The sequence below is a fragment of the Macaca nemestrina genome, chromosome 16 (genome assembly GCF_043159975.1).
Source record: "Macaca nemestrina isolate mMacNem1 chromosome 16, mMacNem.hap1, whole genome shotgun sequence".
Lineage (NCBI taxonomy): Eukaryota > Metazoa > Chordata > Mammalia > Primates > Cercopithecidae > Macaca > Macaca nemestrina.
In genome coordinates, this window is record NC_092140.1 from 77159701 (window position 1) to 77182032 (window position 22332).

Genomic DNA, 22332 nt, shown 5'->3' on the forward strand with positions numbered 1-22332 from the left:
AAAAAAAATTTGTTAACCCAAATGAAGACAGGCCAGCAGAAACAGAGAAATAAAAAACAAATGAGTTGATAAAAAACAAAAATACCATAATGAAATGCCCGATTCCAGCAATATCAATCATTACGTTACATTTAAATTGACTAAAGCACCCCAATTAAAAGGCAGAGATTGTCAGACTGGATTAAGAAGCAAGACCCAACTGCATGCTGTCCATTTTAAATACATTTTGCACTATGTAGTGCATTTTGGTTACAGTGCACATTGACTTCTCTGTAGCAGCATTTTTTTTTTTTTTTTTTTGAGACAGAGTCTCTCGGCGTCACCCAGGCTAGAGTGCAATGGCATGATCTTGGCTCACTGCAACCTCGGCCTCCCAGGTTCAAGTGATTCTCCTGCCTCAGCCTCCCGAGTAGCTGGGATTACAGGCATCTGCCACCAGGCCGAGCTAATTTTTTGTATTTTAGTAAAAAAAATTTTGTATTTTTGTATTTTTAATAGCTAATTTTTTTGTATTTGTATTTTAGGGGTTTCACTGTGTTGGGCAGGCTGATCTTGAATTCCTGACCTCGTGATCTGCCTGCTTTGGCCTCCCAAAGTGCTGATATTGTGTAGCAGCATTTTAAATACAAAGATATAGTTTGAAAGTAGAAAGATGAAAAAATATAATAGTGGTATGTACATTTTGCACTAGGTAAGGTAGATTTGTTTGTTGTTGGTACTCACATTGTAACTTAGTAATAAAGCACAAGTTTTAATAAATGGTTTGTATAGGTATACTTTGTGCAGTAACCAAGTCATATTTTGTAGATGTTCTGTAAGGACTTGTGATGGAAGGCACTTTTGCCATACTGTCCCAGAGAGATAGATTGTGATATCCTTGTTTCTTAAGTGGGGACTCTGGGGTTCAGATAGGTTAAGTAATATGTCCAGGATCACATAGCTAGTTAGTGACAGAGCCACTCTTATGGTCTTTCCATTGTATAACTCTTGTGGCTTTAATACCTAAGAAGGTACATAGCAATAGATTATTTTGAAATTTGAATCACATTATTTTTTAAAGAATCTTTAAACTGTACACAATTTGATACTCTTTCACACACATATATACACTGATGAAACCATCACCACAATCAAGATAATGAAAATATAGTTTGTAATAGTTCTTTTTATTCTAATTTAATTGATATTATTCTTTTTTTCTTTTTTTGTTTGAGATGGAGTCTTGCTCTGTTGCCAGGCTGGAGTCAAGTGGCGTGATCTCGGCTCACTGCAACCTTCACCTCCTGGATTCAAGCGATTCTCTTACCTCAGCCTCCTGAGTAGCTGGGACTGCAGGCACCTGCCACCACGCCCAGCTAATTTTTGTGTTTTTAGTAGAGACGGGGTTTCACCATGTTGGCCAGGCTGGTCTCGAACTCCTGACCTCAAGTGATCCGCCCACCTTAGCCTCCCAAAGTGCTGGGATTACAGGTGTGAGCCACTGTGCCCGGCCTAATTGATGTTATTCTTGCATTAAATTATTTGATGGTATTGCTCTAAAATTTTAAACTCTTGGAACATAATGTCTTGTGTTTAGTCCTAAACCTATACTTTCAGTCCTTTTTTAAGTTCCAGTCAGAACTTAAAAAAAAAAAAGAAAAAAAAAATCCTAACTTGATTACCTCTGTAAAGAGGAAAAAAAAGGAATCCCATTTAAGTTCTTTGTAAAGTGAAAAATCTCACTCCCTTCTTAATTTTTTAAAAAAATTCTAGTTGATATGTTGTAATATTAATGTAATGGAATTTTCTGTCTGCAATGGAGTAAGAATAGGCTTTTTGGAAGGGTGAAACAAGCTTTAATTTTTGATGTTAGGTTTATTAATAAACTTCTCCACCCCCTGCCGTATCTTTTTAAACTCTATCTAGCAGACCAGTGGGACTGGATAGAGGAGGAAGTTTGACGTTTCCTATTTATTCTTAATTTCCCATACTAGACAAGACTTTTTAGATCAAAATAATGCTTATCTTCCAGAGAGGATGCCATTCAAATAGCAAATTTAATATAATTTCTGGTATTTAGGTTCTAAGTTATTTGATTTTTAGTTACTACTATAGAGAGGCTAAATGTTTCAAATTTTTGATGGTCTCACTAGCACGGGAAGAGAACAGGTTCATAATCCAAAATTATAAAACATAGGAAGAAATATATCACAGATAATACAAACACCAAAAGCATCAGTCTTATGTCTGCTAAGAAATTCAGCAATAGAGGTCATCAGAGAAAGACCATAAAATAAATATTTTTAAGATGATTGAATCATTTTAAGAAGGACCTAAAAACATTAAGAAGTAAAAAGTACTACAAAAATAAACTATTTTGCTAGAAGTGAAAAATAAATCATTAATGTTAAAACCTCAATGGACAGGAGAAGTAATGGCATTTAATACTGGAAATGGAGCCGGGCGCGTTGGCTCACGCTTGTAATCCCAGCACTTTGGGAGGCCGAGGCAGGTGGATCACCTGAGGTCGGGAGTTCAAGACCAGCCTGACCAACATGGAGAAACCCTATCTCTACTAAAAATACAAAATTAGCCGGGGTGGTGGCACATGCCTGTAATCCCAGCTGCTCGGGAGGCTGAGGCAGGAGAATCGCTTGAACCCGGGAGGCGGAGGTTGCAGTGAGCCGAGATCGCGCCATTGCACTCCAGCCTGGGCAAAAAGAGCGAAACTCTGTCTCAAAAAAAAAAAAAAAAAACTGGAAATGGAGATTACAACCTGTAGACAGAAAAGGGAAACAAACATTGATGACTGCCTGCTTGGTGACACGAGCTGCTTTTATTAATGTCTATTTTATTTAATTATTGGAACTACTTTTTGAGGTAGTTGAATATCCCACTTTTAGAGAGTGCTGTTATCTACAGATAAGGTAAAAACAGTAAATTAGTAAGACCAGTGAGGAAAATGATAAACTCAGTTTTGAATGTCTTAAGGAACATGTGGGGTTTTCTGGGGAGTGATCCAGGAGATACTTCAGTTCAGGAGAGAGATCCGGGCTTGAAATTTTAAGCTGCTTAAATTCCCAAGGCTGTGGGACTTGCAGAACACACCAAAATCTGTTTACTTAGAAATATAGCAGTTTACTTAAAGGATGCTGTCTGAAGGGAGCTATAGTTGGAGGGGTGATTCACATCTGACATCTGACATTTTATGTCAGCATTTTCAAATCTATAGAGACAAAAAGTAGATTAATGGTTTTGTAAGACTGAGGTGGGGAGCTGGGTGGAATGGGAAGTGACCGCTAAAGGATAAAAGGTTTCTTTATGGCCGGGCGCGATGGCTCACGCCTGTAATCCCAGCACTTTGGGAGGCAGAGGCGGACGGATCACGAGGTCAGGAGATCAAGACCATCCTGGCTAACACGGTGAAACCCCGTCTCTACTAAAAATACAAAAAATTAGATGGGTGTGGTGGCAGGCGCCTGTAGTCCCAGCTGCTCCGGAGGCTGAGGCAGGAGAATGGCTTGAACCCGGGAGGCAGAGCTTGCAGTGAGCCGAGATCGCGCCACTGCACTCCAGCCTGGGTGACAGAGCAAGACTCCGCCTCAAAAAAAAAAAAACAAAAGAAAGGTTTCTTTATGTAGTGATGAAAATATAGGCCAGGCGCGGTGGCTCACTTTGGGAGGCGTAGATGGGAGGATCACTTGAGCCCAGGAGTTTGAGACCAGCTTGGGCAATATAGTGAGACCTCATCTCAAAAAAGAAAATGATAAAATTTATTGTGTTAATAGTTGTATAACTCATTGAAATATACTAAAAACCATTGAATTGTTTAGGTGAATTATTTGGTAAGTGAATTATATCTCAAAGCTGTTATGACAAAAAAGGTAATGGTTGCACTTTGATGTATTGATTAATCATAACCTAGAATAATATATACAGGTGAGCAAAATAATAAATAGTACTGTTTTAGATGCCAGATACAAATATTTTTCTATATTTAAAGAATAACTAGATTTTTCCTTATATATATTCTGTTTATAACATGGAAAAGTTACATATTACTGCACAATTCAGAATTCAGGAAACAAATCTGGATTATCCAGAGTTATTAATATGTAATTGGTAATTGAAGCCATGGAGATATATATGATAACCTAGAAAGGGTTTGTAGAGTAACTAGATGAATAGGCAGAACCTTGGGAAGAGCAACATGGATAGATGAAGGAGGAAGATGAAAGAGGAGGAAAACCAGGAATGTGGTATTATGGAAGTCAAGGAGATGAGAATGAATGTTCTCCTGCAAAGATACCGTGTAATTAAGGATTGTGTTCCATGAATAGAAGGTTGCTGATAATGTTGGCAAGAGCAGTGCCAATGGCATTTTGGATGGAGTGGACTAAATAAGTAGAAATGAAGGCAGTCTAGACTATTTCAAAAATTATGGCGAAAGAGAACAGTAACTAGTTAGAAGAAAATGTAAAAATGTAGGTTGAGAAAGGGCTTTTTTTTTTTTTTTTTTTTAAATGAAAGACATGGGCATGCTTATGATACGGGAAATAGAATACTTGAAAGATGGGGGAGAGGAGATGGATAATTGGTGAAGCAAGGGGACAGTTGATGAGAGGATATTAGATTCACTGCACAGCCAGCCACCTCTTGCACTGTCATTGTGACAGGATGAAAGGAGACAGGGATGTTGGGATTGGGGAGGAGATTTAGATGTGCACATCAGGAAGTTGAGGGAGTGCTACTATCTGATAGTTTATGTTTTCTCAGTAAATATGAGGCCTGGTCTTCTACTGAGAGGAAGGAGGATTTGGAAGGGGGCTTGAGCAGTAGCTTTTTGTGTAAAATCTAACTAGGAAAGCCTGGAAAGATTTCTAAACAGTAAGCATTGAGAGCTTAATTGAGGTTAGAGACCTAGAATTTGTTATACCTATAATGTAGGTTGAGTAATTTGTTTTTTCTCTTGCAACACTTAGCAACTCAGCTTTTGGAGTGAGAATTGAAACAACCCAGGGTTAACTTTTCACCAGGGCAACAGGATAGAAGTACAAGAGTTAGAGTTGATGAAGTATGAGGACTATGTAAGAAGGAAACAAAAACAGGAAGAGCGAGATTCTGTCTCAAAAAAAAAAAAGACCAACAGACTAAAAACTGACAAACTGACTCTTTTTTTTTCTTTTTCTTTTTTTTTTTTTTGAGACAGAGTCTCTCTCTGTTGCCCAGGCTGGAGTGCAGTGGGACCATCATGGCTCACCACAGCCTCAACCTCTCGGGCTCAAGTGATCCTTCCATCTCAGCCTCCGGAGTAGCTGAGACTCCAGGTGCTCAGCACACACCCAGCTAATTTTTTTTCTTTTTGTAGAGATGTCTCATTATGTTGCCCAGCCTGTTCTTGAACTTCTGGACTTAAGCACTCCTCCCACCTCAGCCTCCCAAAGTGCTGGGATTGCTGGTGCCCACCACCTTGCCTGGCTAATTTTTGTATTTTTAGTAGAGATGGGATTTCGCCAAGTTGGTCAGGCTGGTCTTGAACTGCTGACCTCAGGTGATCTGCCTACCTAGACCTCCCAAAGTCCTGGGATTATGGGTGTGAGGCACCATGCCTGGCCAGTTTTTAGTCTGTTGCTTTTTGAAAATAATCTGTTTTTCGCTGGCTCCTTCTAGGATATTATTCCCCTGGGAAAAGAAATATTTTTATTTTCCCATTTGCAGTTTGCTGGGTGTCTTGAATCTGTGGTTTATTGTTTTTTATCAGTTCTGGAAAATTCTTAGCTATTATCTTTTCAACAGTTGCCTCTGTCTGGAGGAACCCAAACAAATACTGTTTTGTATTTTTTGTATCCTCTGTGTTTCTTACCGTCTCTTCTGTATTTATCGTCTTTGGCCCTCTTTTATTTCATAATTGACAGTTTCTTCTGACCTGTCTTAAAGTTCATAGAATCTCTTAAACTACTTTAAATTTGCTGTAAGAACCATCTGTTGAGTTCTTAATGTTGGTTATATGTCTCACTTAATAATTATTTTTTCATATCTCAAAGTTCTGTTTGATTCTTTTTTTATTTTTCAGATCTGGTCATTTCTGATCATTTCTTCTGGCTTGCTGATATATTTTAGTTGCATTTTTCCGTTCCTGAAATACTTGCTGTAGTTATTTTATATTGTATAACCTAAGTGTTAATTTAGGTTTAACTCTCCAGCCTGGCATCAGGGGTGAGGACTTAATTTCTGTTCCCAGTATGAATTAGGCAGCTACCCTCATAGTTTTCATTTCACTTAATTACCTTTTATGACTTCTCCCGTAAGTTCAACTTGACTGATCTCTCCTCCTCTTTACTACTTATATGACATCAGCAATGCATTAAAAAATATTTTTTTCTGTTAATAGCCAGGATCCAGTTGTAGTAGAGCAGGTAACCTCCCAAATATGAGGTCTTTCAGAAGTAACATATACTGTTTCTGTCCTACTTTTTTTGTTATTAAGAATATGTGTGTTATTTAAAATATAGGAATTCTTTTTAAAGACACGATACCATTATGACACTTGCTCATGTGATCATGGGGAGAAACGGCGGCAGTGCTGGTTCGAGTCCCGGAATCCAAAGACCATAGAACCTGGAGTTCTGAAAGCAAAAATTACTCTTTGCTCCTCTTTTTGTTCCATCTGGGCCCCCAGCTTATTGAATGCTGCCCACCCACATTGAGAGTGAAACTTCCCCTATCAGTCTACTAAGTCAAATGCCAGTCTTTTCAGGAAATACCCTCACAGGCACTGGGACAGCCCAGTCATTCTCGTCAAATGCCTGACCGCCTGGGTTTTCCTTTCAGCAGAAGAGGGACGAGCTCAATGCCTTCTGAACCACTGAGGATAATCAATGCTTTTACCAGCTTTCTGGGTATCCCTTAATCCAGTTAGGTTGACACCTGTAATCAACCATCACAAGGTCCACACATTGTGATTGATTGATTGATACGAGTTCAAAGTCTCCTTTTTAATTTATGGTCTCTTAACCTCACCGTCTTTGTCTTTTTCTATGCACTTGATTGTTGGAGAAACTAGGCATAGAGGTTCTCATAATCTGAATTTTACTTTTTTTTTTTTTTTTTTGAGATAGAGTCTCATTCTGTCACCCAGACTGGAGTGTAGTGGTGTGATCTTGGCTCACTGCAACCTCTGCCTCCTGAGCTCAAGCAATCCTCCCACCTCAGCCTCCTGGGTAGCTGGAATCACAGGCATGTACCACCGTTCCTGGCTGAGTTGTTTTTTGTATTTTTGGTAGAGATGGCATTTCATCATGTTGCCCAGGCTGATCTTGAACTCTTGAGCTCAAGCACTCTGCTTGAATTGCTGGGATTACAGGCATGAGCCACTGCGCCCAGCTGGATTTTACATTTTATCGTGTCTCTTGACATGTATATTGGCCCTCTGTATTTCCTGTAAATTCAAAGTGGAATCTAGAAGCTTTATCAGATTCAGATTATTTGGGGGAATTGGGGAACAAGACTACATCAAATGTGATGGTTTTCTCTTCCATCAGAAAGGCACATAGTGTCTGACTGTCTCTTTCTGTTATGTTGACAACCACTGAGGAACATTGTCTAAGTCTGTTATTTACTAGGATTTGTAAAATGATGATAATCTGTCATTCCTTCTTTAAGTTAGACCAGGGGTCCCCAACCCTGGACCACTACCAGTCGGTGGCCTGTTAGGAACCGGGCTGCACAGTAGGAGGTAGGCAGCAGGCAAGCAAGTGAAGCTTCATCTGTGTTTACAGCTGCTCCTCATTGCTTGTATTACCACCCGAGGTCCACTTCCTGTCAGATCAGCAGCTGCATTCGATTCTCAAAGGAGCACAAACCCTGCTGTGAACTGTGCATGCGAGTGATCTAGGTTGCATGCGTCTTATGAGAATCTAATGCCTGATGATCTGTTAACCATCTCCCATCATCCCCAGATGGGACCTCTAGTTGCAGGAAAACGAGCTCAGGCCTCCCACTGATTCTACATTATGGTGAGTTGTATAATTATTTCATATTACAATATAATAATAATGGAAATAAAGTGTACAATAAATGTCATGTACTTGAATCATCATGAAACCACCTGTTCTACTTCCTAGTCCATGGAAAAATTGTCTTCTGTGAAACCGGTACCTGGTGCCAAAAAGTTTGGTAACAGCTGAGCTAGACTACATCTATTAAGAGAAACCTTCCCCTCATCTATTAATTGGTTAGATTACCCCATGATAAAAGTTGTGTAGAAACAGTGAAATGAATGCTTGATTCTCTCCCCTTATCAGTTTTCAAAATAATGAGGTAGTTCATTATCATCCTTCAATGATGACCATTTAGTTGTTTGGGTTTTTATTTCCATTTCCTGGATTTACAGATTGAAATCTATGTGTATTTGAATTCATTGTCTTATTGATAATTGATTATAATTATACTGTCTTTGAACATTTGGAGCCTCTTCATGTTAGCTCCTGAGTCATTTTTACAAGACTCTAGTCTTGTAAATATCTTTGATATTTGGTATGTTAAGATATTGCAGGCTTATCTTATACCTTTTCTATCCATTGGTCAGAATGAACCAATTCTCTCTGTTTGCTATTGGTGGTATTTTTTAGAGTATTGTCTATGCACTCACTGATTTGGTCATTGTTTCTAGGCGTTGGAGATACACATCTCCAAGTAGACATCTTGGAGTGGATAGATGTAGGATTAAAACAAAATTTTGTGTGTGTATGTATGTATGTATATAAATATATGTGTATGTGTGTATATTTATATGTATGCATATGTATATGTGTATATACATACGTGCACACATAAACACACACATATAATGCATATATTGATATTCCAGTTCAAATTCAGGACTATGGGTTTTACTAAACTACGTCTATCATATATCTGTCTTTCTCCTAGGCCAAACTTCCTGTTTTTTTCTAACACCAGGAATAATAGAATATGACATTTTTACTCATTTGCTTTATTCCACATAGACACATAACAATCTCAGAATAACAATACTAGCAGTGCTGCACCCAGTAATAGGGTTACTCAGAACAGTTTGGAACTCTCCTGGTAGTTCTCTTTAGGATTGACTGGGGTTGCAGGGTTCAATTGCTGTGTTGAAAAGTTACATGGGATAGTGTGATTATGCTACCAAATGGATACACATTTATGTTCATTTCTTTTTTTATTTTTAGGGATTGCTTTTCTTGTTAAATTTGATTTTGTCATATACATATGCAGTTTATTTTCATGGTTTTAAAGTCAAGTCCTAGTTTCCTTGTCATCACCTATATATTTATGTATAAAAGAGTCATTGTATGTGATCTCTTTTATTTTTTCTGTTTTATTATACTTTTGGCCTTTAGGAATGTTTGTGGTTTTGTTTTTGTTTTCTTTAGTGCTCTCTTTCTTAGTTATTTTCTATTGATTCCCCATTATGTACATTATTGAAATTAGTTGTGACTTTCTCTTCTCCTTCCCCCTCAGCATCTGATGTATATCCTTTAACATTTTTATTAAAAACTGACCTTTATTTTGAGGTGATTGTTGATTCACATGCAGTTGTAAAATATAACACAGAGAGATCCTGTTTATCCTTTCTCCAGTTTCCCCAGTGGTAACATCTTGCAAGATGCTTGTACAATATTTATGTTCATTGAAGTCATTACTTGTATCAGCAGTTTGTTCCTTTTAATTGCTATATAGTGTTCCATGGTATGAATGTACCAGTTTAATCTGTGAAGGATACCTGGGTTGTTTCCAGGTTGTAGCTATTAAGAATAAAGCTGTTGTAAACATTTGTGTACAGGTGTGTGTGTGTGTGTATGTAGATAAGTTTTCATTTATCTTGTATAAATGTCCAGCATGTAGTTGCTGGGTCCTATGGGTGTTACATGTGTACTTAATTTTTTTTTTTTTTTGAGACGGAGTCACGCTCTGTCACTCAGGCTGGAGTCCAGTGGCGTGATCTCGGCTCACTGCAAGCTCCTCTTCCCGGGTTCACGCCATTCTCCTGCCTCAGCCTCCTGAGTAGCTGGGACTACAGGCGCCCGCCACCACGCCCAGCTAATTTTTTGTATTTTTAGTAGAGATGGGATTTCACCGTGTTAGCCAGGATAGTCTCGATCTCCTGACCTCGTGATTCGCCTGCCTTGGCCTCCCAAAGTGCTGGGATTACAGGCGTGAGCCACCGTGCCGGCCACATGTGTACTTTAAGAAATGGCCAAAGGTGCTATCATTTTACATTCCCGCAAGCAATGTATGAAAACTCTCCATACTCACCAGCATTTGATATTATCACAATTTTAAATTTTAGATGTGTAGTAAGATCTCATGGTGGTTTTAATTTGCATTTCTATTTCCCTGATGGCTAATAGTATTGAACATCTTTTCATGTGCTTATTTGCCATGTGTATATCCTCTTCCATGAAATATTTTTTCATTTAATTTGTCCATTTTCTAATTCCATTGGTTGGTTGGTTAACTGTTGAGCTTTGAGAGTTTTTTTTGTTTTTGTTTTTGTTTTTGTTTTTTAATTCTAGATATTAGTACTTTCTTGGATATGTGGTTTGCCAATTTTTTTTTTTTTTTTTTTTTTAGTCTCTAGCTTCTCTTTTTATCTTCTTTACATGGGTGTTCACAGAGCAAAATAGTTTTTTATTTTGATGAGGTCTAGTTTACCAACTATTTCTGTTATGGATCATGCTTTTAGGGTCCAGTTTAAGAACTCTTTGCCTAGCCCCAGATCCCAAGGAATTATCTCTTATGGTTTTTCCCAAAAGTTTATAGCTTCACACTTATTTTGAATTAAATTTTCTTTTAAGGTGTGAGGCTTGAGTCAGGGTTAATATTTTTGTCTCTCAGTATCTATCTGGTCCAGCACTGTATGCTGAAAAGTTCATTGACGTCCTCCATTTAACTGCTTTTGCACCTTTGTAGAAAATCAGTTGGATGTATTTGTGTAGGTTTATTTTGGGTTCTCTGTTCTTTTCAGTGTGTATATTCTTCCACCGATATCACACAATGTTTATTACTGTAGCTATGTAATATATCTTAAAATTGGCTAGATTTATTCTTTTCACTTTGTTCTTCATTTTCACAATTCTACTTACTTTGCCTTTCCATATAAATTTTAGAACAATACTTTCTGTCTGCAAAATATATTGCTGGGAATTTGATAGGAATTGCATTAAACCTGCATATCAGTATGAGGAGAATCAACATCTTTACCAAGTTGAGTCTGCCAATCTGTGAACACAATATGCCCCTCCATTTTTTCTCTTTTTTAAACTAGAAACAGGGTCTTGCTCTGTCACTGAGGCTGGAGTGCAGTGGTGCAATCATAGTTCACTGCAGCCTTGAACTCCTGGACACAAGTGGTCCTCTTGCCTCTGCCTCCCAGGTAACTAGGACAGTAAACACTTGCCACCATACCTGGCTAATTTATAAATTTTCTGTAGAAGCTGAGTCTCACTATGTATGGTCTTGACCTCCTGGGCTCAAGCAATCCTCCCTCCTTGGCCTCCCAAAGCGTTGGGATTACTTGAGCCATTGTCCACCATTGTTTGTTTGTTTTGAGGCAGGGTCTATCTCTGTCTCCCTGGCTGGAGTGCAGTGGCACAGTCTCCATTTACTGCCTGAGCTCAAGAGATCCTCCTACTTCACCCTCCCCAATAGCTGGAACTACAGGCATATACCTCCATGCCCAGCTAAATTTTTTTTCTTTTTTTTTGTAGAGATGAGGTTTCGCCATTTTGCCCAGGGTAATTTCAAACTTCTGGGCTCAAGCAGTCCACCTGCCCCAGCCTCCCAAAGTGCTGGGATTACAGGCATGAGCCACCACACCCAGCTGTTGTTGTATTTTTAATTTCAGTATCTACGTATTCATTGCTAGTATATAGAAATACAGTTGATTTTTATGTTATATTCTGTGACCTTGTTGAACTCACTTAATAGATCTGGAAAGTTTGGTATATTCCTTGGAATTTTTAAATCATGTTTTCTGCAAATAAGGGATTGTTTTATTTCTTTTATTTTATTTTATTTTTTATTTTTGAGATGGAGTCTCCCTCTGTCACCAGGCTAGAGTGCAGTGGCGCGATCTTGGCTCACTGCAACCTCCGCCTCCCAGGTTCAAGCGATTCCCCTGTCTCAGCCTCCCGAGTAGCTGGGACTACAGGCGTGCGCCACACCCAGCTAATTTTTGTGTTTTTAATAGGGACGGGGTTTCACCATGTAAGCCAGGATGGTCTCAATCTCTTGACCTCGTGATCCGCCCACCTCGGCCTACCATAGTGCTGGGATGACAGGAGTAAGCCACCGCACCCAGCCAGGATTGTTTTCTTTCTTTTGCGTCTATATGCCTTTTACTTTATTTTCTTGCCTTATTTTACTGGCTAGAACTTCCTATGTTGAATAATACTGGTGAGAATGGACACCATTTTCTTGTTCTCAATCTAGGGAAACAGTATTCAGACTTTCACCACTAGAATGTTAACTCTAGGCTTTTATTTTTCTGAGTGTTTTTACTGTAAATGGATGTTGAATTTTGTCAAATTTTTATCTGCATTGAATAATATAATCCTTGATTTGTCTTCATTAGCCTATTAGTATGGTTTATATTGATTGATTTTCAAATACAGAACCAGCCTTGTATCCCTAGAGTGAAGTCTGGTAGTATAGTGAATTCTAGTTGGTAACATTTTGATAAGAATTTTTGCATCTGCAGTCATTGAGATATGGGCCTGCAGTTTCTTTTCTTCTTCTTCTTCTTTTTTTTTTTTTTTAATGCTGTCTTGTCTGGTTTTGTTATCAGGTAATTTTGTAATTAGCTTCATAAAGTGAATTGAGAAGTGTATCCCATCTGTTTTTTGGAGAGATTATATAAAATTGGTGTTAGTTCTTCTTTAGGCATTTGGAAGAATTCTCTAGTTAAACCATCCAAACCCTGAAGGGAAGTTTTAAAATTATAAATATAATCATCTTAATAGTTACAGACTTACTCAAATTAGGTATTTCATATTGAGTGAGGTGTGATAGTTCTTGCTTTTTGAGGCATTGGTCCATTTCATCTAAATTGTCAAATTTATGTGTGTAGAATTGTTTGTAGTTTTCCCTTGTTCTTTTGATGTCTGCAAAGTCTGTAGTGATAGTACCTTTTTCATTTCTTTTTTTTTTTTTTTTTTTTTTTTTTTTTTTTTTTTTTTTTTTTTGAGACGGAGTCTCACGCTGTTGCCCAGGCTGGAGTGCAGTGGCGCGATCTCGGCTCACTGCAAGCTCCGCCTCCTGGGTTCACGCCATTCTCCTGCCTCAGCCTCCTGAGTAGCTAGGACTACAGGCGCCCGCCACCGTGCCCGGCTAATTTTTTGTATTTTTAGTAGAGACGGGGTTTCACTGTGGTCTCGATCTCCTGAACTTGTGATCCGCCCGCCTCGGCCTCCCAAAGTGCTGGGATTACAGGCTTGAGCCACCGCGCCCGGCCCTACCTTTTTCATTTCTAATATAATTTCTGCACTTTCTCTCTTTTTTTTTGGCCAGTCTTGTGTTAATTTTACTGATTTTTTTTTTCTTTTAAGAACTAGGTTTTTGTTTCATTAATTTTCTCTACTTTTTTGTTTTCAGTTTCATTGATTTCTGTTTATTAATTCCTCCTACTTGTTTTCGGTTTTGCTTTTTATGTTGTAGGCTGTCGAAGCTGGGAGTTTTGATTATTGGTTTGACTTTCTGTCTTTCCTAATGTTTGCATTAGGTGCTTTAAATTTCTCTCTCAGCACTGCTTTAACCTCTTTTCTGCTCTACTCTCCTTCAGCATCTGATGTGATGCAATTTCCTTTTCTCACCAGTTAATAGTTAATAAGGCGATCAGTACACTTTGTTGTTTTTTTGTTTTTATTTTTCTTGAGATGGAGTCTTGTTCTGTCACCCAGTCTGGAGTGCAGTGATGTGATCTCGGTTCAGTGCAGCCTCCCCCTCCCAGGTTCAAGCGATTCTCTGCCTCACCCTCCTGAATAGCTGGGATTACAGGTGCACACCACCACACCCGGCTATTTTTTTGTATTTTTAGTACACCATGGTACACCACCATGTTGGCCAGACTGGTCTCGAACTCCTGTCCTCAAGTGATCCACCCGCCTCAGCCTCCCAAAGTGCTGGGATTATAGGTGTGAGCCACTGTACCCAGCCCACTTACTCTGTATTTCACATACATGTTTTGTCTTCCTCTTGAACTTTGTGTCTACATTGTCAGGGCATGTAGCAGTTAAATACTATATTTTATCCCTTATAACAGTGGTTCCCAACCTTTATGGCACCAGGGACCATTTTCATGGAAGACAGTTTTTCCATGAATGGCTGGTGGGGGAGGATGGTTTTGGGATGAAACTGTTACACCACAGATCATCAGGCATTCGTTAGATTCTCATAAGGAGCACACAACCTAGATCCCTCACATGCTCAGTTCACAACAAGGTTTGTGTTCCTGTGAGAATCTAATGCCAACCCTGATCTCACAGGAGATGGAGCTGAGGCCCTAATGCTCACTTCCTGCTGCTGTGCAGCCCACCTCCTAGTAGTAGCCCATGGACTGGCACCAGTTCGCGGCCCAGGGATTGGGGATCCCTACCTTAGTTCTACAGGTAAATAAATTCAGTGCTCACAGTCACCTTGTATCAGTGTCTCTCCAGTTACTTTGGTTGTGTGGTGACCATTCTCTATTAAATTCTTCAGGAAGTGGTCATATAAACAGTAGTCCTTGAGTTGTGTTCATAACAGTTGTTTTGCCACTTGTATGCTTTAAATTTAGTGGCTTTGACTGGATATAAAGTCCTTGATTCACATTTTCAATATTTTTTGCCTGATGTCCAGATGCATTTTTCTTTTATTTGCTTTTTGGAAGTCCGTTAGTTTTACTTGTATATGTCTCAGTGTTGGTTTTTCTGGATGGATTCCCCCGGTACTTGGGTGTACTTTCAGTATTTCAGTTCAAGTCTTCTAATTTCAGGAAGTTTTTCTTGATTTATAGTTTTAAGTATTTGCTCTGTTTCATTCCTTCGGTTTTCTTATTTGAGGACTCTTTATTATATGAACTTAAAATCTAAGTGCCTTTATTGTCACTTCTTTCTGATAATTTTCACCTTCATTTCTGATTACAGTTTTTTTCCTTTACATAGTCTGTTTCTCTTAAGCATTATCTGTTGCATACTGGCTCTTAAGATTGCTCTTGGCTAGGTTCCTTTCTGAAATACTTTTTTCCTTTATTTCTAATCCTTTTTTGATTGCTAGGACCTCATTTCTGAGTTTTTCTAATTCTGACTGATAATGTTCTTTCACATTTTCTATCATTTTCTAGGACAGTTTTGATCAGTTTTGTGTGTATGTCTTTTCAGTAGGCTTTCAATAGCATCACTCTGTTTCCTGTTCTCTCATTTCTTATAGCATGGGCTTCAACGCCAGTCCTTTCCTGTCCATTTTTTGATAGATTTTCCTGAACTTTTAAGAGCAAGAAGTGGGTCAGGATAGTCTTTCTAGTTTCACCATTCAAGATCTTTTTCTTCTGTTGTATGTTACAAGATGATTTTTTTTTTTTTTTTTAACGGAGGTGGCATTGGCATCCTGTTTTCTGAGGTCTGGCTCTGTTCATTGTAGGACATTGTCCAGGAAGAGGACTTTAGTTCTTTGATTTTGAGTCTAGCTCCATCATACTTTACAGTGTTGGTATGTGCAAAAGATCCCTTCCATTTGCAACTGTTCTCAAGTTGCCTTTCCAAAGTCTCTAGTCATTCATGATTTGGGAGTTTTCTTGTTCTCAGGTCTTCAATTACCCCATAACTTCTGCCCTTCCATTGTCTTCTGCATATATGCTGGTACCATATGAGTCCTGTAGCTGGTGATTTAACCAGACCCTGCTTGTATTTGAGAATTTGTTGGAATACTTTGTCTCCCAATCTTGTAGGTGTTGTTTGTTTGCTTGTTTTGGGGACAGGGTCTCTATCACTCAGGCTGGAGTGTAGTGGTATGATCATGGCTCACTGCAGCCTTGACCTTCTGGGCTCAAGCCATTTTCTTGCCTCAGCTTCCTGAAGAACTGGGACCACAGGTGCACACCACCACATCTGGCTAATTTTTGATTTTTTTGTAGAGACAGAGTCTCACTGTGTTGCACAGGCTGGTCTCAAATTTCTGGGCTCAAGCAATACTCCCGCCTCAGCCTCCCAAAGTTCTGGGATTACAGGCGTGAGCCATTGTGCCTGGCCCTCTTGTAGGTTTTGTCTGTGGAGTTTGAGTTTGGCTATTCTGATGACATTTTTTTGGGTGGGGCAGGGGATGCCAAGAGATGAAAAAAATCATTGACACATCTTATTCGAGAGAAAGATAACGCAGGTTTTGCATTTTAAAAAGAATCCCCCGGCTGCATTGTGGAAAATTGATTCAGGGCATGGAAGAAGACTGGTTAGGCTATTTTAGTAGTCCAGATTAGATGATGGTGCCTTACTCTTAGATAGTGGCGGTGGAGCTGGGAGGTTTGAATCCTGTTTTGGTGACTTGTTTGATTTCAAAGGACTGAAAGAGTGAGTAGACAGGGATAGTCTTCCAGGATTGGTCTCTTGCAACTATTTGGATGGTTGTATAGTTTCCTGGCATTAGGAGTATTGACAGGAGAGGAGATGTGGGGATCTTTTTGGTGAGGGTGTTAGGAAGGGAACAAGTATATTAGTTTTAAGCATACTGAGTTTGAAGCCTTAAAATAATCTCTCTTCCAGCCCCTAACATACATATGCACATATTTTAATTGTTTTGGGAGCCTTTTTCTGTCCCTCTGATTATATCTCCTTTTGATACAAAACTTAACATTTACTTTCCTATCTCAGGCTTCATCCTTTTTTTTTTTTTTGAGACAGAATCTCACTCTGTTGCCCAGGCTGGAGTACAGTGGCGCACTCTTGGCTCACTGCAACCTCTGCCTCCCAGGTTCAAGCAATTCTTATGCCTCAGCCTGTTGAGTAACTGGGATTACAGGCATGCGCCACCATGCCCAGCTAATTTTGATATTTTTAGTAGAGATGGGGGTTTCACCATGTTGGCCAGGCTGGTCTCGAACTCCTGACTTCAGGTGATCTGCCTGCCTCTGCCTCCAAAGTGCTGGGATTACAGGTGTGAGCCACTGCACCCGGCCAGCTTAACACATTTTTATCACTCATTATTACTCTCATTTCCACTAGACCAGGTGTTGGCAAACCTTTTTTTTTTTTTTTTTTTTTTTGCCAAGGCAGGGTCTCACTCTGTTGCCTAGGCTGAAATGCAATGGCACCATCATGGCTCCCTGCACCCTTGACTTCCTGTGCTTAAGCAGTCCTCCATCTCAGCTCCCCTGAGTAACTGAAACTGTAGTTGCACACATGAGCACAATGAGATGCTACCTCTACAAAAAATGAAAAATCAGCTGAGTGTGCCTGTGCTTAAGTGATCCTCCTGCCTTGGCCTCCAAAAGTGTTGGGATTACAGGCGTGAACCACTGCACCTAGCCCGCTAACTTTTCCTTAAAAGGACAAATAGTAGATATTTTAGCATTTGAGGGCAAAAAGGCAAAAATAAGAGCATGATGTAGGTACTTAATATCATTTATAATGTAACCACTTAAAAAATGTAAAAACCGTTCCTGTTGTGACGTACAAAAACAGCCTGCCAGATTTGATACACAGGCTATAGTTTGCCGATCCCTGTGCTAGAATGTGAATTCTGTACTTGCTTCCTAGTTGGCAAATGTATTGCCCGATGTATTTTAAATGTATTGAGTAAATTTTTGTTGAATGGGTGAATGACTTATAGATTAGGAGCTTAAGAGACAGTGGACTAAAAATAGATACTTGAGAGTGGTCATGAAACAGTAATTGCAGACATGAGGGTAGATGAGATCACTTGGGAAGAATATAAGGGAGAATATAAGGGAATCCATCTTTTTCTTTAATTTAAACAAAGAGCATAATAAGTCACGACTAACTCAGAGGCACTTATATCATGTATAGTAGTCAGTACCTCTTCTTAACTGACCTAAGTGAGTTTGGCCATTTACACTCATGATTCTTTTTTTTTTTTTTTTTTTTTTTTTTGAGACGGAGTCTTGCTCTGCCGCCCAGGCTGGGGTGCAGTGGCCGGATCTCAGCTCACTGCAAGCTCCGCCTCCCAAGTTTACGCCATTCTCCTGCCTCAGCCTCCCGAGTAGCTGGGACTACAGGCGCCCGCCACCTCACCCGGCTAGTTTTTTGTATTTTTTAGTAGAGACGGGGTTTCACCGTGTTAGCCAGGATGGTCTCGATCTCCTGACCTCGTGATCCGCCCGTCTCGGCCTCCCAAAGTGCTGGGATTACAGGCTTGAGCCACCGCGCCCGGCCTACACTCATGATTCTTTTGGGTGAATAAGTGGTCTTTAATTATTAGAGATAGGTGAGCGTAATAGATACTTTCGCCTTTGAAGTTTTGCTATTAATAAGTTATATACACAAGTCTTAGAATTCTGCTACATATATAAACACGTATTAGTAAACAGTCACAAAAGTCACACAGTTTGTTTCATGCGTATAGTACTTTTAGACTGGAGATGACCACCTTGTAAGAAAACTTCAGCCCTAAGCAGATACCATAATGTTCTGACTAGGATTAGGTGATACAGTTCTCTAAGATGGAACACAGGATCAAGGGGGTTTCTAGACACAGAAACTTCTCTGAAGTTGAGCTGTAGGGCCTGCCAGATTCTTAGACCCCAAACAAGTAAGAATCAAGTGCCTGCATTTCTAGTCAATTCCTGTATCTTGAATAACAGTTCTACGTTAGCCGTAAAAGTCTATTTCCAACTTTCCTTATGTAGATTATCAAACCAGTGTCTATAAATTGAGATGTTCATTTTCGAAGCACTTATTACCTGGGAGCTAACTCCTGTTTAGGTGTATTTAAAATGTTAAATTAATCACCACTTAAGTGTGGTTTCCTAATTTAGTGTGGTTCTTCAGAATTTAACTCACCAATTCTTTCTATACAGAAATACCTGAGTGTGAATTAAGATGGTAGAGCAGAAAATCATATTTTGGAGCAGATATGCTACCTGGGTCTTTTTGTTATGTATCATCTTACAATAATTCATAAATAAGTGTTGCAAATATTGCAATGAAAATATTTTTCTTTTCAGTTATAGGAACAATTGGAGTAAATATTCATTTAGGTAAAATTTTTAACAGTGGTAGAGTTCTAATCTTCCAGTGAATAAAGATAGCTTACAGAGTTGTCAAATAACACTTCATTAATGTTGGTATTTGAAGATTGTTCGACATTTGTTGTCATTTTTATGAATTTATGCATAAGACATTCTCTCTATTAATAGTACTAAAGTCACAATATAGAAACATACTAAGTATAGAATTAAATTCAACGCTCTTTCTAGTGTTGAACCTTATCAGGCATAATAGTTTTTATCAGTGTATCATTCCATCACATGAAATGAATATGACTAATTTGAATTTTGTTTGGCAGTTTTGTTTATATTTAATATATGTCTCTATTTAACTGTAAGTTTATATCTAGATTATTTCAGTATACTTAGCAAACTTTATAATTTGAATTTTATGAGATTTTTTTCCTTAAGAAGATCACTGTGGTTTTAGAAAGAGATATCACAAGAATTATTAAATAAAATATAGCGTACTGAATCTGGCAGTATATTAAAAGAATAATATACCGTAACCATATAGCCTTTATTCCAAGAATGTAAGGATGTAACCATGCTTATATGTATAATAAAAGAATCCGTTATATCAGTGTGTGTTGTGGGAAGTCAGGGACCCTGAACAGAGGGACTGGCTGAAGCCGTGGCCGAAGAACATAAATTGTGACGATTTCATGGACATTTATTAGTTCCCCAAATTAATACTTTTATAATATCTTACACCTGTCTTTACTGCAATCTCTGAACATAAATTGTGAAGATTTCATGGACACTTATCACTTCCCCAATCAATACCCTTGTGATTTCCTATGCCTGTCTTTACTTTAATCTCTTAATCCCATCATTTTAGTAAGCTGAGGAGGGTGAATGTTGCCTCAGGACCCTGTGATGATTGTGTTAACTGCACAAATTGTTTGTAGAGCATGTGTCTTTGAACAATATGATATCTGGGCACCTTGAAAAAAGAACAGGATAACAGCAATGTTCAGGGAACAAGGGAGATAACCTTAAATTCTGACTGCTGGTGAGCTGGGCAGAACACAGCCGTATTTCTCTTCTTTCAAAAACAAATAGGAGAAATATCGCTGAATTCTTTTTCTCAGCAAGGAACATCCCTGAGAAAGAGAATGCGCCCCTGAGAGTAGGCCTCTAAAATGGCCGCTTTGGGGGCTGGCTGTCTTGTACGGTCGAAGACAAAGGGATGAAATAAGCCCCAGTCTCCTGAAGTGTTCCCAGGCTTATTAGGATGAGGAAATTCCCGCCTAATAAATTTTGGTCAGACTGGTTGTCTGCTGTCAAACCCTGTCTCCTGATAAGATGTTATCAATGACAATGTATGCCTGAATCTTCATTAGCAATTTTAATTTTGCCCCGTCTTGTGGTCCTGTAATCCTGTGATTTCACCCTGCCTCCATTTGCTTTGTGATATTTTGTTATTACCTTGTGAAGCATGTGATCTCTGTGATCCACACCCTATTCGTGCACTCCCTCCCCTTTTGAAAATCGCTAATAAAAACTTACTGGTTTTACGGCTCAGGGGGCATCACAGAACCTGCCGACATGTGATGTCTCCCCCGGACACCCAGCTTTAAAATTTCTCTCTCGTACTCTTTCCCTTTCTCAGACCAGCTGACACTTAGGGAAATAGAAAAGAACCCACGTTGAATATCAGGGGTGGGATTTTCCCCAGTAAGTATGTTAGAGGGGAGATATATATTATTTCAGTGTTTCCCCATAAGGCATGCCTCTTAATAAACTCAGAAGGATATCTTACCTTTTGATACAAAACATCTATCTCAAACTTATTTTTATTTTCATGTTTTTAAGGCCATGCCAATGAATTTACTTTTTAAAAATATGAATCATTAGAGATATAATTCATTGATTGAAGGCATCAGAAACCATCTATGGCTGACTTAAGCAAAACCATAGTTTATTGGAAGAATGTAAAGTAGTTCATAAGGTGAGTAGAGAAATGGAAGAACTGGGAATTGAGCAAGTCAGGGATACAGGCATTATTTACTACCTTGTCCAAAATTCTTCCTTTGGAATTTAATGTGCCTTTTTTTCCCTTTCTCCTTAAGATTCAGAGTTATAGAAGAGATAATTCTGTTAGTGTAGTTGAGTCTTGTGACCTATTTAAGCTAGGAAAGAGTGAGCCACTTAGGTCTCATTAAGACTTCAGGATGGGAAGGATATAATTCCCCAAAGATGACTGGGTACAATTAGGGCAGGAAAATGGGTCCTAGGCAGCCAAGTCCCACCTTCTACAAAATTAACCAACAGATATCCAGTAAAATACAGAATTTGGCTTTTTAACAAATTGTAGCTCATCATTTAAAGTATAAGATGTGTTAGTCATTGAGATATTATACATTTCTTCTTTCTTTCTTATTTATTTATTTTTTGAGACAGAGTCTTGCTCTGTCACCCAAGCTAAAGTGCAGTGGCATGATCTCAGCTTACTTCAACCTCTGTCTCCCAAGTTCAAGCGATTCTTGAGCTTCAGCCTTCAGGAGTAGCTGGGACTACAGGGGCATGCTACTGCACCCAGCTAATTTTGATATTTTTAGTAGAGATGGGGTTTTGCCATGTTGGCCCTGGTCTCGAACTCCTGGCCCCAAGTGATCCTCCAGCCTCCTAAGGTGCTGGGATTACAGGTGTGAGCCACTGCACCCAGCCAAGATTAAATTACTTCTAACTCAAATATCTTGAGTTTTTTTTTTTTTTTTTTGTGGGGGGAGATGCAGTCTTGCTCTGTCTCCCAGGCCTGGAGTGCACTGGCGCCACCTTGGCTTGCTGCAACCTCTGCCTCCCAGGTTCAAGCAATTCTCCTGCCTCAGCCTCCCAAGTAGCTGGGATTACAGGTGTCTCATTTTTTTGTGTTTTTAGTAGAGACTGGGTTTTACCTTGTTGGCCAGGCTGGTTTTGAACTCCTGACCTCAAGTGATTTGCCCGCCTTGGCCTCCCAGAGTGCTAGGATTATAGGCGTGAGCCACTGCGCCCAGTTGAGATCTTTATATACTAGCAGTATCCATATTTTGATACATCTGTAATCTTTTTCTTTTCTAGACAATGCGAAGACATAGAAATGAAGTGACAGTGGAACTGCGGAAGGTAAG

General features: G+C 39.1%; 1 protein-coding gene across 2 annotated transcripts in view; it reads left to right on the forward strand.

The window, feature by feature from the left end:
• LOC105490720 (karyopherin subunit alpha 3) overlaps window positions 1-22332 on the forward strand; it is a 95923-nt gene that overhangs the window by 24938 nt on the left and 48653 nt on the right. The window contains exons 1-2 of one of the 2 annotated variants that reach the window (XM_011756606.3): window positions 21155-21173; window positions 22283-22327. In XM_011756606.3, coding sequence (XP_011754908.1) covers window positions 22286-22327 — 42 coding nt within the window. In that variant the 5' untranslated portion in view covers window positions 21155-21173; window positions 22283-22285. Of the gene's footprint in view, window positions 1-21154; window positions 21174-22282; window positions 22328-22332 lie in introns of those variants that run through there. The other variant, XM_011756605.2, reaches the window with a different exon arrangement.